This window comes from Lissotriton helveticus, chromosome 9, assembly GCF_964261635.1.
Source record: "Lissotriton helveticus chromosome 9, aLisHel1.1, whole genome shotgun sequence".
NCBI classification, from domain to species: Eukaryota; Metazoa; Chordata; class Amphibia; order Caudata; family Salamandridae; genus Lissotriton; species Lissotriton helveticus.
Genome location: NC_136070.1, coordinates 420,954,092 through 420,975,170, shown reverse-complemented (window position 1 = coordinate 420,975,170; position 21,079 = coordinate 420,954,092). Strand labels below are relative to the sequence as shown.

The window sequence follows — 21,079 nt, the reverse complement described above, 5'->3', positions numbered from 1 at the left end:
AATGGGGTAGGATGAAATTTATTTGTAAGGCCCTTTAAAAACCTTAAGACAATAGGAGACTTAAATAAAGTCGGCTGATCCGGCAGACAGAGAAATACCGACAAAGCCGATAATTCAGGTTACCCTTTCAATCTCCAGGCATCAAGGTGTAAGGTCTGGAGGTGGGGGTGTAGAACCTGCCCCTCCATCTTAGAGAGGAGGTCTGCCCTGAGAGGGAGACGGAGCAGCAGGCACGAGGAGAGGTGAAGAAGATCTGTGTACCACACCCTTCTTGGCCAATCCAGGGACATCAATGTGACTTGTGCTCGGTCTTGGCGAATCTTCCTCAGAACCCGAGGAATCAAGGGTATGGGAGGAAGCGCGTAAAGGAGTTGTGCGCTCCAACTCAACTGAAACGCGTCCCCCAAAGCTCCCTGCATCGGATACAGGAGACTGCAGAATGAAGGGCAGTGAGCATTCTCTTGAGTGGCAAACATGTCCACCTGAGGAGTTTACCACGGCCGAAAGACGTGACTAACCACCTCCGGATGAAGCCTCCACTCATGGTCAGCCGAGAACTGCCGACAGACTGTCTGCACGTACGTGCAGAACTCCGGCCAGATGATTTGCCATCACACAAATCTGATCGTCCTGAACCCAGGACCAGAGATGCAGAGCCTCTCTGCAAAGGCATTGTGGTCCCACTCCTCCCTGCTTGTTGACATACCACATCGCGGTAGTGTTGTCCGTCAGGACTTGCACCGACTGACCGCGAAGGGAAGGGAGGAAGGCCTTGAGCGCCAAACGTATCACCCGTAACTCTAGAAGGTTTATGTGAAGCAACCTTTCCTCTGGAGACCGAAGACCCTTGATCTCCAGATCCCCTAGATGAGCACCCCACCCTAGGGTGGATGCATCCGTTATCACTGTGGCCACCAATGGAGGCAGATGAAAGGGCTTTACTTGAGACAGATTGCCTTCCACTCTCCACCAAGATAGATCCGCTGCAGCTTCTCTGGAGATCCTCACTGACTCCCTGAGATCTCCGTTGTGTTGATACCACTGCCTGCGGAGGCACCACTGGAGTGCCCTCATGTGCCAGCGTGCATGGTTGACCAACAGAATGCAGGAAGCCATCAGACCGAGCAGACTAAGGACCTTCAGGACTGGAACGACCGCTCCATTGTAAAATAAAGGAATAATTTCCTTTATGTCGAGAATCCTTTGTGGAGGAGGGAATGCCCGACAAACAGTGGTATCCAGTACCGCACCTATGAACAGGTTGCGCTGGGAGGGCACCAGGTGACATTTGGGTACATTTATCGAAAAGCCCAATCTGTACAACAACTGAGTTGTGACCTGCAGATGATGGCGCACCTTCTCTGGAGACTCTGCTTTGATCAGCCAATCATCCAGATAAGGGAATACTGGTATCCCATACCTTCTGAGATGTGCTGCTACCACAGCTATCACCTTGGTGAAGACTCGAGGTGCAGTAGTAAGACCAAAAGGAAGGTCCGCAAACTGGTAATGTTGCTACCCCAACGTGAAACGGAGATACTTCCTGTGCGACTTCAGGATGGGAATATGAAAATACGCATCCTGCAAGTCGATCGACACCATCCAGTCTTCTTAAAGCAGCGCTTGAAGAACCTGCGCAAGGGTGAGCCTCTTGAACTTCTCCTGTTTCATAAAGAGATTCAAGACCCTGAGGTCCAGGATTGGACGAAGTCTGCCATTCTTCTTGGGTATCAGGAAATACCGGAAGTAGCATCCCTGACCCCTTTCCTGCTCTGGAACCACCGCTATCACACCTTTCCTTAGTAACGCCAGGACTTCCTCCTGTAGGAGGAGAAAGTGGTCCTCTGTGCAAAATCCTTGGCAAGGAGGGTAATTTGGGGGAAATTCCCGAAAGGGAAGAGCATACCCATTCTCCACGAGATTGAGAACCCAAAAGTCCGAAAGTCCGATGTGACAGATTCCCAATCCTGTAGAAAATGAGTAAGCCGACCCCCTACAGGAAAAGCAGGATCCGAAATGGCGGATCTAGGGCTGCTTTTCTGTGGCTGGAGGGGGGTGGGAAGAGGAAGAGGAGGAGGAGGAGGAGGAGGAGGAGGAGGAGGAGGAGGAGGAGGAGGAGGAGGAGGAGGAGGAGGAGGAGGAGGAGGAGGAGGAGGAGGAGGAAGCTTGACGACCTCTAGGGCGGCCTCTGTTTCTACCCCTGTACGACTAGTACAGAGGATACTGCTGCTGTTGCTGCTGCTGTGGTTGCTTGTAAGAGCGAAAGGAAGATCGCCCAAATCCTCTATCTCTTACCCGATGTACCTCTGGTCTGTAGCCGTCGACCTACTGTCCTTGAACCTTTCCAAGACAGCATCCGCCTTTTTTCCAGACAGGCCGGAACCATCAAATGGAAGGTCTATTAAAGTAGCCTGTACATCAGGGGAAAATTCAGAAGACTTCAACCAAGCAGCCCTCCTGGTGGCAACAGATGATCCCATGACCCTTACCATAGAGTCAGCAGTATCCAAACCGGTCTGAATCACCTGGCAAGCAGCAGCCTGAGTGTCCGCAAGAACCTCATTGAAGTTCTGCCTATCCTCTTCCGGTATCTTTGGTACTAACTGTTTTGCAGAGTCCATCAAAGCGTGTATATAGCGTCCTAGAAGGCACGTGGCATTTGTGGACTTAGGAGCCATGCTAGCTGAAGAGAATGCCTTCTTAGCTGATTGGTCTAGCTTTTTAGACTCCTTATCAGCAGGTGTGAGAAGTTGGCCTGATGTGCAGTGTTCACTATTCTAGTGATCACTATATATCAGTCCAAACAACCCTTATTGATGATTGGTTGTAAGTCAACCTTATAGACCAGCTATCCTAGTAGCATGGATACGAGCAGTCTAAGGCTAAGACTCTAGAGGGCGTGTTAAGCCAGCTGTTTTACCATCACATTACCCCTTGAACACCCAGTGAAAGGACACCACACAAGTGTTATGAAAATAAACAATGTATTTATTAGAATCACAACAACCCTGTACTCTTTATGAGGACAGGGTGCTAAGCACACAACAAAACTCTTATGAAAATACTTAAGTTAGCACGTTATACACAAATGCCCTAGGGGCACGAAAAACCATATACTTTAAAAGTGGAATGCGAATTACTAGCAGGTAAGTAACAGTACTAATAGGCTTTGGAATCGCTAGGACTGGACTACTGAACCTTTAGATTACTAGCAGGAGGCCTAGGGAACTCGGGTGCAGAGTGTGCACTCTCACGCGGGATGCGGGACAAAGTCTATGGGAGCTAGAATTCACAAAGTTAGTGTTCACGGGCGAACCCGACCTGGTAGGGAGAAAACGACAGTGGATCCTGACCCTTGGATAGTGAGGCTATGCTGGGACACCGAAGTGCCGAAGTTACCTAGCCCAGGGGCTGCAGCTGCATAGGTCTGAAAAGACGTCGGGAATCCTCGTGCCGGACCAGGAGCCTGGAAGGAAGAAGTTGCTGGCAGGCGACCAGTGAAGGAAAGTTCGATGGATCCAAGCCTGGATCAAGGAAGAAGGAAACCTGAAAGCAGAGGGGACCAAGTTCTTGAATCACTAGCCAGTGATTAAGTGGGCACCAGGATGGCACCGGGCGAAGTCACCGCAGTCAGGTGAGTGGGCGCTGCTGGGCTCTGCAGTCTCTCGGACCAGGAGGCGTTGTCGGCGACCAGGATGGAGGTGCGAGCTGTCCCACGAAGGTTCTTGCTGTCGACGTCGCTGGACCCAGGATTGGGCAACAAGTCTTGGCAAATGCAAGGCCCACGCGGTGGACCTAAGATGGCGTCTTAGCCGGACCAGGAGGGTCCAGGCTACTTCTCCGATGGAGGGAAGCAAGGGCCAGTCTGGGGCAACCAGACTAGCAGCAGTGTTGTCGTCGGGCGTCGTTCGGAAGGCCACAAGCCAGCGGGCTAGTAGCCAAACAACGCGGTGAGCAGCAAAAAGCAGAAGGGCCCCACGCCGATCGTGGAGATGCTGGGGGGCTGCTCTTCGGTGCTGGAGCTGCTCAGGGTGGGGGCTTCTCGGACCCCAAAGCACTCACCAGGAAATTACTCGGTGGGCTTGCTGTGCAGAAGTCGTGCAGTCTTGGCGATGGCCGGTCCCTCGAGGTCTCGTCGCACCCACGGTTCTCAGCTGTGCTGTAGAGGTGGGTAGAGGTCAGAGGTGCCAGGGAAGCCGGGTCTCGTCGAGCTGGGCAGTCGGATTCCGGAGGAAGGACGTGCAGCAGACCGCAGTGTTCTTGGATGGTGCCTACGGATGCAGGGTGACTACTCCTTAGCCACAAGGGAGAATCTTGAGGAAGAAATCGTGAAGTCCTTTCGTGGAAAGTGGTATCTTGATTCCAAAGATGATCTGATTTGGAAGGGGGCCAGTCCCTACCTTTATCTGGGAAAAGGGGGCTGGCACGCGACTAAGTCCTGCCCTATGGGTGGGACCAGGAGGGGGGTGGTTACACCCCTCTCCTTTGGCGGGCTTTCCCCAGGCCAGGGGCTGGAGTGCCCCTGGAACTGGTTTCAGCCGGCCTATGCACAGTGAGCACCGGGGTGCCACTTGCAGTCACCTTCCTCTGTAGCCCTGCCTACCTGGAATACACAAAACCCTGTCTGGGATGGTGCTGACACCGCCCCTGGCAGGAAACCCTTTGTCCTTGCCTCCTGCTCTGGGAGGACTCCCAGCAGCAGGAGGGCAGACTTGTGTCTCGGTGGCAGCATCCATTTTGTGGATGCTAAGGCCCTGTCTGACTTTAACCGGGGTTACAGGTTACATACATGTCGTGTCCCTCTAGAAGGGTGGAATGCTAACCCCGTCGCCAGAATTGGCGAGGGGTTAGTATTCCAATTCGTATGACACCTTACTCGACATGTTTTGATAAAGCGATACCAGAGTTGGCATATAACCGCGAGGATTATAATGCACTTAAGAGTATATGGTATGCGATATCACGGAAACGGCTAAGGGATGGATCCCGAAAGGCGCAGACAGGCCCAGCTCATGCCAGAGCACTATCTCACACGATTCCAAGCACTCTGCCTTCAGGATTGTCAAGGCCTGCCATAGGAGTGACTGATAGGAGATCTGTGTGTCCATTTTTAGGGTTAGATATAGGTATACTATATCTAAAGCAAAGGGTGATTACACCACCTTGCCCCAGCTGTCAAGCAGCCAGTTGTGTCAGATTTGGATGGCCAGCCAGGGGTGGCATAATACATGCTGCAGCCCCTGGTAGGCCCTGGGCACACCTATGCCCTGGGTACCTAAGGTACACTGTACAGGGACTGATAAGGTGACTCAGTATCCAATTTAGATATGTACCTAAGGTACATGGAATCCATTTTACAGAGAGAGCAGTAGGCCTGGGGTCCTGATTAGCAGGGCCCCAGGTCAACTAAGTCAGAAAACCAGCAAAACACCAGGCAAAAAGTTGGGGGCAACCATAGTCAGGGATCTACCTTCCTACAGCAGGTACCTGCGGAAAAGCTCCAGTTGATGTCTTGGAACAGGCTGCCTGTACAACTAAACTCTCTGGAGACGGATGAGTTGAGAGAAAGTAAGGATCTCCAGGAGCCACCCTATATCTCCTAGCAACAGCCCTTGATACAGCAGGTGATTAGAAGGGCTTTTTCCACACTTCTAAGACAGGTTCTGTAATTGTCTCATTAAAAGGCAGCATAGGTTCCACCACTGAAGAGGGAGAATGGAGTACCTCAGTCAAAGTTTTCGACTTAAACTCCGCAGTGGGCAGATTGAGATCCAAAAGTTCAGCTGCCTTTCTGATCACCCTGTGATATGGCGCAACATCCTTCGAAGGGACGTCAGGAGTTGAGGAAAGTTCCCACTCTGTAGAGAATTCAAGACCACTAGCCTCCTTAAGTTCTTCAAAGAAGTCATCGGAGTCTCGCAACTCGCCTTCTTCAATCTCCTGCACTCTAGATCTAAGCTCCTCCAAAAGCCTCTGGGCCACCCGCCTAGAACTCATCTTCGGGGTCGGCGTCGACGGAGCCACAACCGACTCAGACGGAGCCGGTGCCGAACTCGGAGCCGGTGGATCAGTACGGAGTGCACGAAGTCGGACCGGAGCCGGTGAAGATGGAATCGGCGTTGATGACCTCTGCGTCGGCATAAAAGGCGCCGGGTGCATATGCCTGAGGGACGCCCAGGTTAAAGGCCATCGGACCCATGGGACCAGTCGGAGCTCCAGAGGGGTACATGCCTCTCGAGAAGACACGATACATAGCATTTAAATAATGCGTAGGGTCTTGTCCTGGGCCTGGAAATGCAGGGTATTGACCCTCAGGCTGCTCCTGCCGAGGAGCAGGAACTGTGTCAGCCAAATCCTCTGGCTGATGCTCCGGAGTCGCAGACCCTTCCGGCAATGGAGCCTCTACCTCTTCTCCAGGTGGAGAATGGGACGGCGCCGGAAACAGATTCGATGCCGGAGCCGGAGAATGCTCCGGAGACTCTACAGGCGAAGTCTCACCTTCCGGATCAACAGGTGAAGGAGACATATAATCCTTCCGATGTCTTCTACCTGGAGACTTTGACTTCGTGTCCGTATCCTTCTCAGAATGGCGTTGAGACCCATGCTTCCTCTTCTTGTGCTTCGTCCTGGATCGAGAAGCATGCCCAGAAGACTACCTCAAAGGCGACCTCGAGCGAGACCTCGAACGCAGCTTCGAACTCTTCCTATCTTTCTTGCCTTTCATCTTCGCTACAAGAAGCTTCGCCTCTCTTTCTCTCAATGCCTTGGGGTTCATTTTCTTGCAGCATGGACACCCTAGGACATCATGGTCAGAAGAAAGGCACCATACGCAGGATCCGTTATGGACATCATCTTCCCGCACTCTCCGCACGGCTTGAACCCAGTCTTCTTCAAAGACATCCCGACTGGAAACAAAGAAACAAGAAAGCACTAGAAATAATCAACAGTAACAGAGTTACCACATAGTTACTGAGGATCCCTAGAAAAACCGTTAGCGTCGACAACGTGGAAAAAAGGGAACTGATGTCATCACGCCGACGGAGTCCTATTATGGAGTCAGTGACGTCAGCAGAGCTGCGCGCGATGCCGTGCTTCTGTGACGTCGTCCATGTCGGCGTGAAGAGCTACAAACAAAAGAATTTCCGAATGTTGCTGACGCAGGGGATATTCACAAGGTGAGGAATCCACTGGCAGATGTATCCATCAGAAGTAAACTTTGCCTAATACGGACCTTAACTTCTGAAGACTGGTCTTGTAAGTCAGTTATCTCAAAGTTTGCTGAATGTTTTCTTCCTACCAAAGGTTAACTTTGTAAAGTCTGAAAACTGCACTGTGTCTTTTTTGGAAGCAAAGTATTTCTTTTGAAAAACATATTTGCCTATGATGAAATTCTGAAAAAGAAATATAACCAAGTACTATTTTTAATAAATTTGTCTCTGATTTATTTATTGAGTGTCTTTCTCGTTTACTGCTACTGCGTGTACCACAAATGCTTAATATTACCATCTGATAAGTCTAACTGCTCGGCCACACTACCACAAAAGAGAGCATTAGTATTATCTACCTTCACCTCTGTAAAGATTCTGGGGATCCACAGGACTCTCTCCACACTATACCTTATGTTGATATACTATATCGAGAGCCAGATTTCTACACACCAGAAGGAAAACACCTCAAAAGCAGTTGGCAAAACATTGAAAAAATTCAGTCAAACCGTGACTGAGGGGTAGCTCTTCTCCGCATCAGTGCTGCTTGGCGTGGAAAGAACCCATGTCAGCGTGCCTAGGCGGCACCTTATATAGGTGCCGTGGAAGTCACTTCCATTGCTGATGCAGCCGACTATGCACGTGGAGCTGATTGACGCCACCTTCCGGCACGCTGGGGTACTGCTCACGAAAAGTCTTCCTGAACTAGTTTGACGTCTGGGAAATTCAAAAGTAAGAAATCTGGGGCTAGAAGTCTATATCAGTTCTAAAAATTTAAATGGGATTTCCCGTAAAAAAAAGTAAATACGCACAAAATTTGATTTTGTTTTTATAAAATAACATATCAATTCATTTGATTTATCAAACAAAATTGAAAATCATTCAACTTTCTACTGTTCTACTAGGGTAAGGCTAAAATCAGTCTTACTTACCACATTAGACTTTTTTTCTGCGTTTGTTTGCTTGATCCATCGGAGCTGTGTCAGAAATAACACAGTTGAAATTGAATTTGATAGAGTTAATTTATTGTTAGTACATTTAGCTCCCTGGAGCTTCAAACCTGTAAATAAAAAGAATTTTTTAGTAAAATAGCACAAAGAAATAACTAATACCACAATAATAAAATAAAGCATCACAATTTTATGTTTACTTTCATACATGGCTTCATGCTTCAACTTAGCAGTGCATAATGAAAATACCAGAACCTTTTATTACATTTACATCTAGCAGTACATGCCTGAACCCAATATTCTTTATGGACAGTTGTGGCAGACTATTGCTTGTGCTAGAATAACAAGTAAATTAGTTGTGTATCTTTAGTAATGGTTTTCTGACAGATACTCTAAATATCATGCACATTACTCATTTTATAAAATAGCCCAAGATACGAGAATAAATATCTAAATACTTTAAATACTTCTGATCAACCCCACATCATAGAATCAGATGGACTTCATTGTTGTGAATAAAGTTTGAAGCCTCTAAAGGCACCACTTGCATGAAAGACAGCTTCATTTTACCCCCACCACAGAAGTGAGCAATAGATGGAACAATAAAAAAGAAAATATGAAAAAAACTATTACCAAATACCATAGTTAGGATTTCCGGTTTTATGGCAATTATTTGTATTGATATTTCCGTTGGTATTGCTCCACATTTGGTTTTCACTAATATTATCAGTATTTATTTGTATTTATTTTGGGTTAGTGAAATAATGAATCTGAAACTATTATAGTTCTAAATGTATGTAATTGATAAATGTATATCCATAGTTGAATGCCTAACAGATTTCAATGATATAAAAAAAACTAGATGATCAAGCAATGCATCTATATGAAAACAGGCCCATTTTAGTATCATCCTTATGCACATGAATGGCTGTTCAAGCCTCTTTCCTGAAATGTTTTTCTTTTTTCATCCCCTTACTTGTAAATCTCTATAGCTATTGGCCTAGTTGTCATGATTGACAGCATTTAGAATAATTGGAAAAAACAATATAATTTCCGTTTTTATCCACTTTAAAAAAAATAAAAATACGGATAAGAAAAATATTTTCGGTCTGCATTGATCTGTAAAAAACAGAAAACAGGGAGCCTTAATCAGAATAAGCGAAAATGACAAAAAGCAATTTGGATATCAATCAAGAAACTGTATCTAATATTTCAAGACATTTGGTATTTGTAATTACTTAGTGATTACTTTTCAGATTACCTTTTAGAGTACTCTTTGGATAACTTTTTCTACTCAGTGTGATATATACCTAGATATCACACTGGGACATTTCCTATATAAAGGTAAGTAACACTGTTTGGCACTAAAACACAGTTGCTTAGATTTCCATACAAACACAACTATCACTTAGGATTGTATTGACAGTTTTCCTCTGAAAAAGTTCTATGGAGAATAATGAGGTCATCGGTTTGCAGGTAAGCAATCGGTCTTTAGGGTGGAGTTCTGGGGTAGAACAAGGGTTTCCCCAGGGTCAAAGAGAGCAGGCGGGTGCAGAGTGCTGAGGCCCATTGTTAGCCTAAGGGGCTGTAGGTTGGTGGCTGCTCTCGGGCAAGCCACATGGTTGTAGGAGCAAAGCTCCTAGGGTTAAGCTCAGAGGAAGGGGGAATCCAAGTTAGCGTTAGCACACAAGGTGCACCCCCAACGGCGCAGGGGCGGCCGGGTGCAGGGTGCTAGTTTGACATCTGGCCCCCTGATGGTTTCAATAGATCTGCGGTCGTAACACACACTGCAGGTTTGGGCAGGGAGGCATCCTGGAGGCTACCACTGGTTATGTTATGTTATAACGTTTTTTGTATAGCGCACGGCTACTCGAAAAGAGTGTCCCGGCGCTTTCCACCAGCAGCTCAGGATAAAAATAACAACACAGCAAATACAAGAAAAGATCTAAACAGAAAACGGTGAGAACAGCCTAAAGATTAAAAAGCCAGGTCTTCAGGCTCTTCCTGAACTGGAACAAATTGGCAGTGCTGCGAAGCGTGAGAGGGAGCGAATTCCACAGCCGGGGAGCTTTGCAGCTGAAAGAGCGCCCTCCCGCGCGAGCCTTCCTTACCCGCGGGACCACCGCTTTATAAAGGGATTCTGAACGCAATGAGCGGACTGGTCGATAGAAGGCGAGTCTCCGCCGCAGGTATCCAGCCCCTGATCCATGCAGGTTGGAGAGGTAAATTGGGATGATGGGGTTTGTCGGGACAATGTCGGTTGGGCCACCCAAGGCCATGAGACATCGGGTGCAGGGGTGTCAAGTTTCCTTACCAGTTCCAGTTGCGGCCCGGGGGACCCTCCAGAAAGAGGCTGCAGGTGTTGTTAGGAAGCTTGAGGTAGCTCAGGGATCATTAGGGCCCAGGTATAGGGGGTGGTGGGCGTCTGGGGCAGAGTCACAGATTCCGCCGGAACTTGAGCAAGTCCGGTGCTCATGGGAGACAAAGTCTTTGTAGGTAAGGCAGGACAGGTCCTCTAGATTCTGTGGTTCTGCTGGCTACAGGACACACCAGTAGGGCAAGGGCCACAGCAGTTGGTGTCCTCCTCTTCTTCCTTCAGCAAGGGGGGGGGGGGGACCTCCTTGTGGTGTTGGGTCACTCGAACGCGGGCCGTGGGCGTCTAGTGCAGACTCGCGGATTCGGCCGGAACTTGAGCAAGTCCGGTGCTCACGGAAGACAAAGTCTTTGTAGGGAAGGAAGGTTCTGGGGGCCTGTTGGCTACAGGACACCGGGATTCTGCTGTAGCAGGTCTGGACAGGCCGGTAGGGCTGGGTCCAAGGCAGTTGGTGTCCTCCTCTTCTTCCTTCAGCACGTCTCTTCAGTCCTTCTTGCTGATCTGAGGAGGCAAGGTTCAGTGTTGCCCTTAAATAGTAAATTTAGGGGCATTTCAGGTAGGTACAGGTTGAGACCAATGGGTCCCTTCCTTGGGGTGGGTATACCCCCTATTATGCCACCCTCCAGTGAGAGGGGGGCATAAGCCTCTCTCTGGTTGGCTGGGTCACCCCATCCTCAAGATGGCGGAGACCGAGTTGTGCCTCGCCTTCCCCATCTTAGAGGTGGAGTTGGCAAAGGTGGTCACACCTCTCTTCCTATCTTGTTTTTCCATCACAAAGTTGGGGTTATAACCGGCGGGTGCCAGTTGCTGAGAGCAGCAAATGGCTGGGTCAGCTCACAAAGGCTGCAAGCCTTTTAAACTTCCTCTTCGTAGACCCTGCCCATCCTGGGGGATGAAGCTTGGCCACTCTGCACAGGAAATGCTTTGTTTCAGGACCCCGAGCACGGGAGGCTCTCGACCCAGGGATCCAGAAACATGTCTGGGGGTGCCAGCTGGCGAGCAGTCACTCAGCCAGGACACTACAGTTAGGTCATTTTTCAGGGGACACCTCTAAGAACCCTTCTGAGAGAATTTGGCATTAACTCCAACACTGCGATACAAAAGGGGATGATGGACTGGCATCAGTGTGAATTTGATGTGCTGAGAAGTTAGATACTAAATTTCCCAGAATTAAGTAGATCCATTAAGAATGGACTTACACACTGTAGGGGTACAGTGCTCATGCAACTGGACCCTCACCTGGGGGCTACTACACCCTGTTAGAGGGGTGACTTACCTAGGCCTCAGGCAGAGGTTTGGAGGCATGGCACTCAGGTATGTGTCAGGTATGTGTGTCATGTCGACTCTTCACTTTCCTCTACACCAAAACATGCACCCTGCAAGGGCAGTGTGTGTGTGAAGGTACAGGGCGCCTAAGGGTGGCACAATAGGTGCTGCAGTCCTTAGAGGCCTTCCATGGTCACAGTGCCCTTGGTACCCATGGTACCTTTTACAAGGGAATTGCATGTGGCCACAGAGGTGTCAATTGGGGGTGCAAAGGTACAGTTTTAGGGAATGAACATAGGCCCAGAGTACCTGGTTAGCAGGAACCTAGGGCACACTTAGTCAAAGAGCATCAACATCAGGCAAAAACTAGGGGGCAACCATGAACAAAGGAGTACTTTCCTACAATGAGCAAATGGGCAAAGTGGACCTCCGTAGGACCTGGCTATCCAGACCGCAGTGCTTCATGAATGTGTGAACTACGGCACACGTCACAGATGTGAAAGAGTGGCACTCTATGCACCAGCACAGTGGTAGCAGCCTTGGTGTTGGCAGAATGAGCCCTTAGGCCTACTGGAGACTGTTTCTTGGCTAATTCAAAACAAATCCTAATGCAAGCACAATCCATCTTGAGATTGTTTGTTTCCGCACTGCTTTTCCGTTCATTGTTCAAGAGAACCACACAAAAAGATATATTCCTCCTGAAGGTCCTTGATGCGTTTAATGTAGAAGCTCTGAGCTCTGTTAGTTTATAAGCAATGGGGTCTTTTGCCCTCATAAGGATGTGGTAGGGCAAAGAATGCCAGCAGGGTTGATAAGACCGTCCGATGTGGAAAGGTGTCACAACGTTTGGAAGGAATACTGCCTCTGTTCGTAGATCTAGCTTATCTGGAAGGGAGGTAGTATACAGTGGATGAAAGGAGTGTGCTTGGAGGTCACTTGCATACCAAGCTGACGTTATTGCTAGAAGGAGCACTGCCTTCAGGGTTAGTAACATTAGGCGACAGCTGTGCATTGGCTCAAATGAGGTGCACATCAGAAATGGGAGAACTGAATACAGATCCACTGGGGAATCACAAAAGGTTTTGGTGGAAACAAACAAGTTACTTACTTTTGGTAATGCATTATCTGGTAGAGACTATCTAATTGCAAATTCATTACCTTAGAATTATGCCGGGGCGGCAGACTGGAAACAGAAATTTTTCATGAGCAACACCCTTACGCGCCGGGATGTGGCGTGGTTCGGCTCAGCGTGGCGTCGTCAGAGGCGGAAGTAATTTGCACGGTGCCTATATAGGCTCCACCCCAGAGTGACTATGTCAGTTTCTTTTCAAGACTTTCCATGTCAGGAGTGCGGAGCCAGACGTGTGGAAAATTAGAGCACTGAAAAGGAAAGCAGAGTCCCTAGAAATCAGTCTGCAGAGCCGGGAAGATGGGTGGGTCACTAAGGAATCTGCAGCCAGCTAAGAGTCTCTACCAGATAAAGTGCTTGGTAAAGTTGTGGGAAACTGGGTTTTTGTTGCAGTAGCCCCCACACTTTATGCCTGGCATTTGACGCAACTTTGAGAGAAATGCACTGAGTTCATGCTAAACAGGTCCACAGTGCCAGTGTTCTTTATCTAAAATCAGACAATTGGTCACCTGATCCCCAAGTGACCAGCCCTTTAGCACCTCTAAGTCCCTGGTAAGTGGTACCTCTGGTTCCTGTGGCATAGGTACTAAAGTACGAGTTACTTACTTTCGGAACGATGTATCTGGTAGAGATGATTGTAGCCGCAGATTCCTTCACGTAGAATTATCCCCAGACGTGAGACTGGATCCGGAAACTTTTTTTTACCAAAGCATCCCTGCACGCCGGGGGCAGGGCGACATCACGCAACTCTGCCCAGGCGTCGTCTGCGTACGTGATGTCACATAAGACCCGGCGCGCCTACGTCAGTTTTCCTCAGGGAACTTTTCCGCACCACAACGCGGAACCACAAGATAAAAAACTGTGAAAGCATGGGAACAGTGTGCGAGGAGCAGAAAAATTGAAAAGAAACGGTGACTAACAACACCACACAGAGTAGGGTCACCACTGCAGAACCCAAAGGCAGGAAAAGAAGAAAGAACAAGCAGAGCCCTGCGCACCCACCCTGCCAGCACATAGACAGCCTCCCACCCCTGTGCCCCAGAGGCAAGGAACATGCGTAAAAGTCATGGCAAGCGTAGTAATCTACCACCCCCATCCTGAGCAAGGAAGGGGACCAGTCCCAGGACAGACAGGGACAACAAACCTCCAAGTCACCCCAACAAAGAGGGCAACCACCCACAAGGGACAAGGGCAAGACATGGCCAGATGACCCTTAATCAGAGGATAGCAATGGAAGGAAGGGAAGGGAGGACAGGGATAGAAAGCAATCCCCCACCAAACCTGGAATAGCCAGAGTAGCAGGGCACCGGAACCCCCTCCTCCAAAGAAGCAAAGGAGGAATGAACCGCCCCCAGACGGAGCCACCCGTCATAAACAAGAAAGGCACTCACAGGAGACACAGCCCCCCACCGGCAGGCGAGTACCGAAGACCAACCCAAGGGTCCTCTCAGAATAGGGGAGGAAGGGCGGGCCGTGAAGGAATCTGCGTCTAGAATCGTCTCTACCAGATGCATCGTTACCGAAGGTAAGTAACTCGTACATCTGATAGAGACTACTAGCCGCAGATTCCTTCACGTAGAATAGATACCCTAGCAATACCCCCTGGGAAGGAGGGTCTGCGAAAGGACCCCACCAGCCAACACAGAACAGAGAGCCTCAGAAGGAACCAGATCTGTGGACCAGGTAGAACCTCGTCCTTGCCAGGCCATGGGAACCCCCACAAGCAGAACCCCACTGACCCCAAGAGGATGTAGAAGGGAGAAAAAGGCTGAAGAGACCAGTACACTCACAGCAGAGGAACCAAGGGCAAGGTCGGGAGGCCGAAGCACCCCACTCCCCCACAAGGCAACATAGCTTCCGCCCAATGCCAAGACAGGAAGAGAGGAAGAAGAAGCCTAAAGGATCCAAAAATGCGAGGGAAAAGAAGGCGAACCTACTCCAGATGGAGAGCAACCTGCCAGCCAGAACAGCGCCGGCAGTCAAAAACCGCCAGAAGCAAGAAGAACAGCCCGAGGCCCCAGGAAGGCTGAGTAGGCGGCACCTGGCAAGGGGGAACACAGGATCATCCCAGACCTCAGGACAGGAGCAGGGAGAGGAGGAGATGCCCGGGCACACCACTACGAGTGGCCGCACACACGACCTCCAAAAGCAACCTAATAAACGCCATGGAGAACAGGCACCCGAAGGCGACCAGAACCCCCTAGCAGAGCGCAAGCCATATAACAGCTACCACTACCCCACATAGGGTACTTTAAGTCCCAAAATATGGGAACCCTCTTTGGAAGAACTTTTGCAGCAGAGGAAAAACCAGAAGAGCCACGGGGAAAAAAACATCCCGGCGAAAGGCTTGACAAACAGCCCAAGCAAAGCAGAAGGCCTAATCTCAGGGCCAAGTCTGCGCAACAACTCTGGCATAACACACACAATCAACAAAAGGGCCGTCCAGCAGCCAACAATGCCAAAGTCCCAAGGAAGGAAGCAAATGGCCAGAAAACACACTCTACAGCCAGAACAACCGGCCTAAGAAGTCCCAGAATCAGCCCAATTCAGGAGTCACTAAGGAGGGGACGGAGGAGGAGGATAAGGCGGAGGAGGAGGAGGACGGAGCCCAGCCAAGAGCCTTTGGATGGCGGAGTCGGCCGGGGCATGGCACAACAGGCTGCCATCAAACGGAAGGTCGATGAGTCGCTCCCGATTATTCTAAGGGAATACTCCTTCCTGAAGCCAAGCATGGCGACGGAGAGCGACTGAGGAAGCCATGGCCCGGCCCATCACCTCTGAGATGAGCGGAGCGGAGAATAAGCGATGCATGCTCCTGGCCATCCAACGCATGATGACGTAAGTCCACCTGACCAGTCTCCTGGGACGCTGCGGATCCCAGAGACTCAGCTGAGTCCCACAAACAGGAGGAGGCCCTAGCCAGAACACACAAGGTGTTAAGGGCCCGCAGGGCAGCGCTGGTCGAGGCGAACATGTTGCGCCCCCAAAAGTCCCGCCAGCAGGCCTCCCGGGACGGGGCTGGTGGCCGAGGTTTGAAGGGACACGCAGCGCCGGGAGGTGCCGGTACAGAAGATGCTGAGGCACCGGTTCCCCTGAGGCAGGACGCCTCCAAGCCCCAGTCAAGGAAGAAAGGAGCGAACCTTCAAAGGGAAGTAAGATTACCCTCTCACCAGAGCCCTGGTGGAGATCCTCCAAGAGATGGTCCGCCGGAAAGTGAGCCACCGGGTCACTCATGCGCAGGATGCCCACAGCCGGGAACACCGCATGAGCGAAGGCCGCACCCGCCACCGTAGGCCCTGTGGCGGAGAAAGCAGCTCCGCCGTGGGCGACGGCTGCAAACTAAGGCGGCCGTCCCCAAGGCCAAGCGGGACGGGCAAGGGCCAGACCTGGAAGTCAGAGGGAGCCGAAGAATGAGGGACCTGCCACTCTTCTGATGAACACCTCTGCCTCAGGAAGGGCTGGGAGCCACCCTTTGACGCCGGTGAAAAAGACACCACACGGCAGCCAGTCCCTGGAGAGGACACCAATATACAGCCTGCCTCCAGAGAAGAAGGAGCGTCCAAAGACGAATGAGAATTTGCCTAGCCTTCGTGCTGGTAAGTTCTAATTCTATTAAGGACTCGGAGGCGAGGATTATGCCTTCTTCCTTCACTTTATTTTTACAGCAGCAAGAAAAAACACAGTAAAAACTACTTTTCCCATGAACACTTGGGAAACAGGAAACTCAACATGAGTCCTTTGTCAGTCTTTGTCCTAAGGTAATTTCTGATTTCCATGTCAATCAGACCATAACTTTACCTACATTTTTCCAGAATCCTTCCACTCCAGCGGAAAGGTCTCTACATTCCCTGGATGTTGAAATTCTACTTGGATAAGACCAAGGACATTCGTAGGTCAGACCAATTGTTTGTCAATTATGGGTCGGTCAGGACTGGTCTCGCCACCTCAAAACAGTCCATCTCTAGGTGGATTGTGTCCTGTATCCAGTTATGTTACCAGAAGGCTAACAAGACCTTAGGAGGTAAGCCTAAGGCTCATTCTACCAGGGGCAAAGCAGCTACAACAGCTTTGCTTCGAAATGTTGCCATTGCAGAGATCTGCAGGGCTGCCACTTGGAAGTCAGTCCACAACTCTGCTAAGCATTACTGTCTGGATTCTGATGCCAGAGCAGATGCTCAGGTTGGGCAGGCTTCATTGAGTAATCTGTTTGCACAGTAGTGGTGTTGTCTGTGTTGCTCCACCGCCGGGTTGGTGTTTTGGGATGGGCTTGCCATTCTATTCACTAGATTATGACTATACACAGAGATCCCCTACTACAGAAGGAGTAGTTTCTTACCTGTAACTCCAGTTCTGTAGTAGGGGTATCTCTGTTATAGTCATAAGCGCCCGCCCTCCTCCCCGGTGGAGGAAATGGTACTGTACTGTATGCTACAGGCCTTGCTTTATACACCTTCAAAAAGGACTGAAAGTAAAAAGACTTTGGCTGTGCATCCTGGGATACCGAGGGTCTCTGGAGAGTTCCTTAAAGGCACGGTATCCCTTTTCAAGACACCTAATGGCAGCCTATGGGGGTTTCTCTGTCCAACTATTCCTCTCTATCATTTCAAGGAATTTGGTGAAGGGGAGTTTTCCTTGTGAGGAAAACTTGGTAAATAGTGTTAAACCGGACATGGTGGGCTATCCTTTTCATGGTTTAGATGAAGTGGTGGCCTTTGTAGCCTTGTATATGTTAGGCTGCATTATTTGTCTTAATTCTCTCTCAAGTGTCTATGCAGGACTGCAAAGAAGACAGCTTAAGAGATTTTTGATTGCTCCGGGGTCCACCTACGTGGGCAGGACTATTCACTAGATTATGACCATACACAGAGATCCCCTACTACAGAAAAAAGGGCCCTAAACAGGCCCTTAGCACGGACCAGATCCGCGTTGCATGCGGAAAAGGAAAAAACTGACGTAGGTGCGCCGGGGCGGGTCTTTTGTGACTTCGCTGACAACGCCTGGGCGGAGTCGCGTGATGTCGCCCCGCCCCCCGCGTGCAGGGATGGTGTGGCAAAAAAGTTTCCGGATCCAGTCTCACGCCTGAGTATATTTCTACGTGAAGGAATCTGTGACTAGTAGTCTCTATCAGTTACTTACCTTCAGTAACAATATATCTGTAAGAGACAGATTCGTTATAGATTCCTTACCTTATAATTACCCCCAAGTGTCAGACAATCTGGAGAATTTTTTCATCAGCAGTATCTGTGCGTGTCGAAAGGTGGTGTCAGTCGGCTCCGCGTTAGTTGTCGGCACAATGGTTGTCGGGATGACGTCGCGGTAGCTACTTGGACACTGCTCTTGCGCGCTGACGTCCGTTCTTATACACGACAGTCCACCTCAGAAGCGCAGAGCCATGCAAGACACTGACCACTGGTGCACAAAACTAGGACCCTGAAAGGAAGTCCTTAACGCTAGAAGTCAGTTCGCAGAACAGGGAGGATGGGTGGGGCGGTAATGAATCTATAACTAATCTAGGTCTCTTACAGATATATTGTTACCGAAGGTAAGCAACTTGTTCATCTGAAAGAGACAATTAGTTATAGATCCCTTGCCTTAGAATATACAGCCCAGCAATGCCAACCCCGGAGGTGGGTCTGCGAACCAAGTTCATACCAGAAAGTCCTGGAGAACAGAACTGCCAAAAAAGCCGTCCCTCCGGATTTGGCTGTCAAGGCAGTAGTGCTTTGTGAATGTGTGCAGAGATGTCCATATAGTTTCTTCACATATGTCATTGAGGGGGAACACCCTGTCCCAAATCAGGAGCTGGCATCACCCTGGTGGAATGGGCGCGCAGCCCCACTGGAGGCTCCTTCTTTGCCAAAGAATAGTAAGCTTTGATACACAAAACAACGCACCTAGAGATGGTTTGTTTGTGAACAGCCCGACCTTTTTTGGCACCCACGTAGCCGACAAAGAGCTGGTCATCCACCCGGAATTGCTTGGTGCGATCCAAATAAAAAGAAAGCGCATGTTTTGGATCCTGATGGTGGAGCCTCTCTTCCTCCTTAGAAGGATGCAGAGGCATAAGAGTAAAGAAGGTGGGCAAAGGAATGGTTTGACCAATGAAGAAAGAAGTAACCACCTTGGGAAGAAAGGAAGGTCTGGTTCGTAGGATGACCTTCTCCGAATGAACCGCCATAAAAGGAGGTTTTGAAGAAAGAGCCTGGAGCTCACTCACCCTGCAAGCAGAAGTGATGGCAACCAGAAAGGCAGTCTTTAAAGTAAGAAGTCTGAGAGGACAGTTATCAAACGAAGCGCACATAAGGTAAGTAAGAACCAAGTTCAAGTCCCACTGAGGCATTACGAAGTGAACAGGAGGAAAAATATGAGTAATACCCTTAAGAAAGCGATTTACAACAGTGGACTTGAAAAGAGAAGGCTGATCAGGAAGCTTAAGAAAGGCTGAAATAGCTGAGTGGGAGCCATTAAGAGTGCCCAGAGTAGATCCCAGTTGGGCCAAAGAAGAAGGAACAAGAGAACCTCAGAAAGAGGGGCAGAAAGGGGATCCATAGCCTTTGCTACGCCACACATTTGTACCAGCAACAGGCGTATACAGTCTTAGTGGAGGGATACCTGGCTGCCAAGATAACATCACAGACTTCGGGAGGCAGGTCAAAAGCCATCAACTGCCGCCGCTCAACTTCCATGCAAGTAGGTGGAGGCAGGACAGGTTCGGGTGGAGGACCGCCCCCTGCTGCTGCAACAGAAGATCCTCCCGAAGAGGCAGTCTGATTGCAGGATCGATGGCCATGTGTAGCAGCTCGGGATAACAGACTCTCTGGGCAGTAGTGGTATATGCGGAGAGGCGTATAGAAGACCAGAACTCAACTTGCGACGAAAAGCACCGCCTAGCGAGTGTCGCCTTGAAAATTCCAACTAGCAGAATTGCATGTTCTCTTCGGTGGTGAAAAGATCTAACCAAGGCTCTCCCCACTGCTGAAAGAGACCTTGCACAACGAAACCATGGACATTATTGTGAGAAGTTGGCCTGATATATGATGTTCACTAGTTCTAGTGACCACCTTGTATCAGTCCAAACAACCCTTATGTTGATTGGTTGTAAGTCAACCTTATAGACCAGCTATCCTAATGGTAGCATGGACAAAGCAGTCTTAGGCTAAACTCTTTTGGCATGTGAAGCCAGCTGTTTTACCACAATATAACCCCTTGAATACCAGATGAAAGGACACCACACAGGTTGTTATGAAAATAAACAATATATTTATTAATAACAAACACCTCTGAACTCTTTATGAGATCAGAGGGCTAAGCACATGACAATCTGTTATGAAAAATACGATAAGTTGCACAAAATTACAATGGTACCCTAGGGGCACGGCAAACCATATACTAAGTAAATGGGTTATGGAAATCGATAGAAGGAATGGAGCTGTCCAGAGGCTGTAAGATCGCTGGGACTACGCTATCCTAACTTTAGGTAAGTAATAGGAGGCCCAAGGGACGCGGGTGCAGAGTGTGAACTCACACGCGGGATGCGTAACAACGTCTATGGACAGTACAGTTCAAGAAAAAGGTGAGTACGGACAATCCTGACTGGTTAGGACTAAAACGACTGTGAATCTGGACACTAGGAGAGTCAAGCTACCCTTGAGCACCGAAATGCTCTCGTTACCTCACCCACGGGCTGCGGGTGCATAGGTGCGAAGTCGTGTCGGGTTTCGGTGTTGAAAGCCAATGGAGCCTGAAAGAAAAGATGCTGCAGGCGACCAGGAGGAAGATGTCCGGTGTGATCCAAGGGTGGATCAGAGATGCTGAAGACCTGAAAGCAGAGGGGACAATGTTCAAAGTCACTAGCCAGTGACTGGAGTGGAACCAGGAAGGAACCAGATGTCGTCGTCGCGATCAGGTGAAGAGTGGACGCTTGTCTCTGCAGCCACGTGGACCAGGAGGTGTCTTCGACGACCAGGATGGAGGCACGAGCTGTCCCACGCAGGCTCTCGCTGTCGGATCCGGATTTGGAATCAACAGGCCTTGGCAAAGGCAACCCACGCGGTGAGTTGAAACGGCGTCTGGAGTGGACCAGGAGGGTCCAGGGCGCTCCTCTTTTGGAAGGGAGCTAGGGCCAGTCTGGAGCAACCAGACCAGCAGTGTAGTT

At 49.6% G+C, this 21,079-nt stretch overlaps 1 protein-coding gene across 1 annotated transcript in view; it reads right to left on the bottom strand.

Annotated features, from left to right (window-relative positions):
- Positions 1-21,079, bottom strand: part of DYNC1H1 (dynein cytoplasmic 1 heavy chain 1) — a 1,596,152-nt gene that overhangs the window by 38,578 nt on the left and 1,536,495 nt on the right. The window contains exon 77 of the mRNA XM_078660192.1: positions 8,138-8,265. Coding sequence (XP_078516318.1) covers positions 8,138-8,265 — 128 coding nt within the window. The remainder of the gene's footprint in view (positions 1-8,137; positions 8,266-21,079) is intronic.